This window comes from Vicia villosa, linkage group LG2, assembly GCF_029867415.1.
Source record: "Vicia villosa cultivar HV-30 ecotype Madison, WI linkage group LG2, Vvil1.0, whole genome shotgun sequence".
In the NCBI taxonomy this organism is placed as follows: domain Eukaryota; kingdom Viridiplantae; phylum Streptophyta; class Magnoliopsida; order Fabales; family Fabaceae; genus Vicia; species Vicia villosa.
The window spans coordinates 50,873,465-50,880,434 of record NC_081181.1 but is presented as its reverse complement, the minus strand read 5'-3'; the positions used below and the strand labels follow the sequence as shown (position 1 = coordinate 50,880,434).

At 25.9% G+C, this 6,970-nt stretch overlaps 1 protein-coding gene across 1 annotated transcript; it reads right to left on the bottom strand.

Annotated features, from left to right (window-relative positions):
* Window positions 1–1,128: 1,128 nt before the first annotated feature.
* On the bottom strand, window positions 1,129–3,579 carry LOC131649049 (protein neprosin-like). Its single transcript, XM_058918796.1, has 7 exons — window positions 3,455–3,579; window positions 3,291–3,386; window positions 2,976–3,164; window positions 2,479–2,640; window positions 2,321–2,374; window positions 2,064–2,219; window positions 1,129–1,518 (listed from the first exon to the last, which is right to left on the bottom strand). Exons 1-7 carry the CDS (start codon window positions 3,569–3,571, stop codon window positions 1,129–1,131), a joined length of 1,164 nt encoding a protein of 387 aa, XP_058774779.1. The 5' UTR covers window positions 3,572–3,579.
* Between the last annotated feature and the right edge of the window lie 3,391 nt (window positions 3,580–6,970).

Sequence of the window (6,970 nt, the reverse complement as noted above, 5' to 3'; positions counted from 1 at the left end):
CTGACCTAAACCTATAAGTATTTTTCAGATCCTTTCTTTTTCTATTTTATGGAGTTATAATGGGAATCAAAGATCTGGACTCTGAGGAATTGGAGTCTAAATGATGATTGATCGAACCGACTTCTCCATTTTCACTTTTGAGCATGTCTCGATTCTGAGATCTGAGGAAGTTCGAATTGTGAAGTTGGAAAGCAATTGTGGATCATCGAAAAGCATAAAATTGGAAGTTGACATGTTCTTAATTCAGTAACCTAAGGAGGTTATGAACTAGTAAATAAAATATTATATATATAAAATTGTAGAATTTGTAGGAATCAGGCATTGATTCTCATAGACGATGCCACTACTATGTTCGGGAACCATAAATGGATGTAGTTGGAAAACTAATGATCTTGAACAGCGGCTCTAATCTTGTTTATGGTGGTGCGGGGTGGAACTGCATAATTGGCACTCCAATGCCCAAGTCAGTTCAATATTTAAGATGATTATGGTGGGAAAATGGAGATTAGAGATTGTACCTTGCTCTTAGTGTGTGAATTATTTTTATACCTTAGGTCAAGTAGAGTGGATTTGAGATGGATTAGGCCTTAGTAATTTAGGTCTTTGATCGTGGAACACACGAGAGTTATTAACTATATCTCATTCCTCTTCTATAGTAAAATACCAATCACTTTTTGCAGCCACTTGTGAGCTTAAATTCTTTTTTTACCTTCTACAATACCTTTAAGTATCCAACTCTAAACCACCTCTTCTCTATTGTGACAACCTTAGGGCCGTTCACATTATATCCAGCTCGGTCTTCCATGATTGGACAAAACATTTGGAGATTGTTTCTCATATTTTAGAGAAAAAATTCAAGTTGGCACATTCAAGTTATTACGAATTTCCTACAAAAACCAACTAATCGATTTCTTCAACAAGCCTCTACTACCTCAACCATTACACATACTAGTATCTAAGTTATGGATGATCAATATATATTTTAGAGTTAAGACACTATAAATAAACATCGTATTTTAGAGTTAAGACACTATAAATAAACATCGTATTATTCATCATTTAGTAATAAATAAAAGTGATCTTTATTAATATTTTGAAATAATTTTATTAATAAAGTTGACAACATAATCATATATCACAATTCCGTCCTCCTGGACCACCATAAAGAAAAGCTTGTCTGTATTGAGATCCTTCATAACCTTTGTACCACAAGTCATAACACTCTGAATTGGTATTGGTATACCGCTTCATATCTTCAGGGTTTATGTCAATTTCGTTATATTCTGAATTAATAATCTTTACTAATCCCATGAAACCCGAGTTTCTGAATTTTTCTCTTGGCAATCTCCCACTACCCATGGGAGGACTATCATTATTTGGTGGCGCATAGGTTTCACCTCCAAATCTTATTAAAGACGCTCCTTTGCTTAAGTGAGTGAATAATTCTTTTGGCCAATATCCAACATACATTGATTCTGTAGTTTGAATAATTAACCACCAATGACCTGTAGTCTGATCCTAGATATATTTAAACAAATAACATATAATTAGATATATTACTAGGATATTCTATTAACCAATCGTAGTAAGATCAATTCATAAACATAACTCATAATGAATTGTAAATATTTTAAGTCATCTATTTAATTAAAACTCTTTTCAATTAATTTAAGGGTTAAATATACTTTACCCCTGTAATATAGGCGAAATTCGCTTTTTCCCCAGTAATTTTTTTCTTTCAAACACCTCCTTGAAATAAAAAAAATACTATGTCTTTTGGCCCCTAAGCGTAAAGTTTATCCTCCTATAATTTATTTATTTTATTCCCCCCCACATATTCGGTGTTTAATTTGCACGCTTAGGGAGTAATTCAAAAAATAAAATATTACAAGGGAAAATTAAAAAATATATATTACGAGAGGGTAAAGCGAATTTCGCCTATATTACAGGGGTGAAAGTGGTATTAACCCTTAATTCAATTATCACTATTTAAAAAATATTGTAACTTTTGTTGTAATGAATTTTAAAAACATATTATAATATATTTAAATACAAATTCTTACCTGTTTGATTTTGATATAACCAATATATTTTGTTGTTGATCCAATCGAACTAGTAGGATATGAGACAGAACCAATAGCATAATCTTTGTCATGGTTGACTTGCACAAAACCCGGACAGACAATATTATAACATCCAGTTTTTTGGTAATTATCGGCCTGAATGTTTATATAAGTGAGTTTGAACATAATCAAATTATTGACTTTTTCATCACTTTTTATATTTTTAATTATTTGATATATTAAATCTACATTCTTACCGTCCAATGACCTGTTAATCGCAGTTGACTATCTCCATATAAACTTGGATGAACCTTGCACAACAAAGAATGGATGTGAGTAGAATATTCAGGGACGTTTTTGAGGATGTATAAGGTGGGCTACCGCACATGACTTCAAATTAATAAAAATAACTTACTCCAAGTCCGACTTTTATGCTATTAAGTTCTACTGGGGGTCCACTTTCTACCCATATTGAAGATATGCTGGATTGTTTTACTTGAAGCGACAGATTATACGCGCCTATGTCCGCGGATGCTCCGCGAAATATCATGTTTCTGGTTGTATCAAGAGTAACGGTCTAGAAAATACAAAAAAAAAAAAATATAATAATTAGTATTATTTTTTATTTTATTTATATTGGTATTATCTCATATTAAGTATAGAAAAATTAGTCATGGTCATTTAAAATTTGTTAAATCTTAAGTCAATATTTAAAATAATATATATTACTAAAACATTTATTTATTAAAAAACTAAAAGAGTGCATTTTTAATAATATATCCAATAAATCTCTTTATCATTGAACTTAGTTAGTATTTCAAATGTATATAATATTAAATTATATATTTAATTATTATCTATTAGATCAAAGTAGGACCATATAAAATATATTTATTAAAAAGAATCACTTACATGATAGCCAGATGAGTTTTCTGAATATTGATGAAAATCATTCGTCTGTAATCTTGAAGATGAGTTAGTAATATTTTGATGTATTTTTCTTCTATTGTAAATGGGCACTTTTCCCGCAGAACATCCATCCACAGTTTTACCATAAGATGATCTACTCCGGATGGTATTATTTGCAAAGGTTGGATAAAGCTACATAAATTGCAATAAAGAGAAAATGCAACAAGGCTCATTAAGCAATTCAATATAATTGAAGATGAAGTTCCTTACAAACAAATATTTATACTAATATGTAATGAATATTTATACCATCTATACCTGAATTTTGTGATTTTTTAGTAAAGGGTTTTGTAGAGCAGGTTGCTTGTAGATATCAACACACTCAAAATCACTGTCCAGTTGATGCTGGATTTTCTGAACCAAAATTACAATCAATTAAATTATGTGTACAAAAAGTTAAGAAGGGACAATAGATCACATACCATGAGGCTATTAGATAGAGTAAAATGATTTTCCCCATCTAGTAAAGTATTCTTTCTAGCATCAATTTTACAATATATTATGCACAAACTAAGAACTAGAAAGACTTTTAAATCCATCAAGTCGAAGTTACTTTGAAAAATATGGAATTCATGTACAAGTGAGTGTGTGTGTATATATATATATATATATATATATATATATATATATATATATATATATATATATATATATATATATATATATATATATATATATATATATATATATATATATATAATATTAAAAAAAAGTTAATTTTAAAAATATTATTATTATTATTCAATATACATCTCCCATTAAACATAGTCAAAAAAATATAAATTTCTATAAGATAAAAAATAGGTTTATTTTGAATGACAAATGAAAAAAAAAAGGTTGGATATACAAAATTCCCTGAAATATAGGCGAAATTTGTTTTTCCTCTGTATCTTGAAATATAAAAATACTATGTCTTTTGCCCCCTAAATATAAAGTTTAATCCATCTAGTATTTTTTTTCTCCCCCAGTGGCATTAACAACAAAAAAAAAAAGAGTACTTTAACTTAAGGCATTCAAGACTATTAAATGGATTCAATAAGTTAGACTATTTTCTACTTTATTTTTCACTTTTTCTTTGTGTTGAAAAAAATTCCAAATATACATGTTCTTTTGTCAACAAAAAAAATACACATGTTATTGAAAAAAAATTATTTTTCGTTTAATATGCAATCGCCGACGAATTTAAAAAATATGTAATTATTAAACATGATATTTAAACTTAGATAAATAATGTATTTGAGTATATATATATATATATATATATATATATATATATATATATATATATATATATATATATATATATATATATATATATATATATATATATGTGTGTGTGTGTGTGTGTGTGTGTCGATAGTTTAGTGACTTAAATTTTATCTTTTAAAAATGAATAAATGGATGTTGTGCGTTTGAATTCACACCCTTACATTATGTCTCAGCACAGCTATCAACTAAATTGTTTTAACATGACATATTTGAAGATATTTTAATTAATCTCATTGTCACTTTAAGTGTGATTTTTTATATTTCATACTATTTTTAAGTTAGTAATAATTTTATTGATTTATATTGTTTAAAGTTCATAATAATTTAATTGATTTAAATAATAAACAAAATTTCATTTATTAAAATATTTTTATTAATATTAATGAGTGAAATAATTATGTAAGTTAAAATACAATAACTAAGAGAAAATTTAAGGGAAAATATAATAAATGATGCATTAATTTTTTAGATAGATAAAAAATTTAGATTAAAAATAACATTATTATGAGACAAAAAATATATTATTCAACATTCATGTATTCATTATACACTTATAAAAAGAATATTGATGAGATTTAATCAGAGAGAAAGAATTAAGGTCTATTTTTAATATGGTTCACAATTGAACTGAACCAACTCGAACATAATTTGGAATTTGCTTCGATAATTAAATCATTGAGTTAGGTTCATGAAACAAATGAGTTTAATATAAGCAAAAAAATTAAGTTCATTAACTAAACAAACTGAACTTGAATTATACATAGTTTGACTCGTTAGGTTTATAAATCAACTTCATTGTTTATGAGAAGGGTTATATTGCCTTTAAGATTAAGTTTAAAAATTTACTTTAAATCTTCATCCTATATTTTCTTTTGATTTAACTATTTTAATTAATCATATATATTTATATTATCAAGTGAGAAAAATATTTCTAAAAATAATTATACAAATAAAATCAGCATCAAATAAATAATGCTTTTAAAAAAAATTTTATAAATTAACATATATTTTCTAATTTAAAAAATATCTTCTGAGTTTCTTTAAATTTAAGAAAATCATAAGTTATAATAGTTTTATTTATTTAAAGAATAAACAAAATTCCATTTATTGAAATATTCTTATTAATATTAATTAGTGAAATAATTATATAAGTTGAAATACAATAAATAAGAGAAAAATTGATGGAAAATATAATAAATGATGCGTTAATTTAAATTGATAAATAATTTGAGATTAAAATTAATTTAAAAATAATATTTATTATGAGACGAAGAAAATAATATTATTATTATAGAATGGTAAAAAGAATATTTATGAGATTTAATAGGAGAGAAAGGTCTATTTTTAATATGGTTGCCAATGAATTGAACCAACTCAAACATAATTTAAAATTTGATTCACAATTAAATCGTTGAATCAGGTTCATGAATCAAATAAGTCGAATATAAATAAATAAGTTTGTTAATTTAATGAGTTAAACTTGAATTATACATAGTTCGACTCGTTAGGTTCATGAATCAACCCCATTATTTATGAGAAGGGTTATACTGCTTTAAGAGTAGGTTTAAAAAATTACTCCAAATCTTAACCCTATATTTTCTTTTAATCTAACGGTTTTAATTGATCATTTATATTTATATTCTCAAGTGAGCAAATTATTTTTAAAAATAAATATACAAATAAAATCAGCATCATATAAATAATTCTTTTTTTTAAATAATTTAAAATTTAACATATATTTTTTAATTTAAAAAATATCTTCTAAATTTCTTTAAATTTAATAAATCAAATATATCTTCTAAATTTCTTTTAATTTAAAAAGATATCTTCTAAATATCTTCTAAAAAAATCTAATAATATAAAAATATCTTTAAGTTTAAAAATAACATATATCTTCTAAATTGTTTTAAACTACCTTTTAAGAAAATATTAACTTTTTAAAATTTGTAGCATTTAAGGTTCCTAAAAATGTAGATGAAGTTGTAGATTTTTTAGACAAGTTTAAATTCTAATTGAGTAGTTTTTGAATTAGACTTTCAAATGTATTTCTTGAAAGTTGTGTAGTTTTTGAATTAGTAGATTTTTGAGAAAAAACTAAATTTCAATCTTATACTTTTTATTTTATCTCAATATTTTTTTTATAAAAAATATTAATTTAAAATGTCAAATATAAAAAAATTAGATTTAAAAAAATGGCTTTTAAGTCCATGAAGCAAGCGAGCTAAACCTAACGTCGTGAATCTAACGAGTTGAAGTGAGTTGTTCGTGAACTTATAGTGAATCGAGTTTGAGTTTAAAAAATAGTTCGTGTCAAACTCAAACCAAATTTTAAGTTAAACCAATTCTTAAGGAGTCGAGCTGAGCTAAAGCGAGTTTGACTTTACTCGACTCATTTTAACCCTAATTTTTAATGACAAATAAAAAAGAAAAAATATATTAATTTAATCCATTTAGGATAATTAAAAGTATCAAGGGACACCATACTGAGGACACTGCCTACAACTTAAGAAGAAGATTGAACACCTTATCAAGTAAGGACATTTGAAGACATACACCAGTCATAGCCCCAACAGTGAAACTGGATGATCTAGTTCCCAAGGACATGAAGGTTGCGAGAGTCCGCAAACTAGTTAAGAAAGGAAGCCAAGCGTGAAGGAGGGTGACAAGGT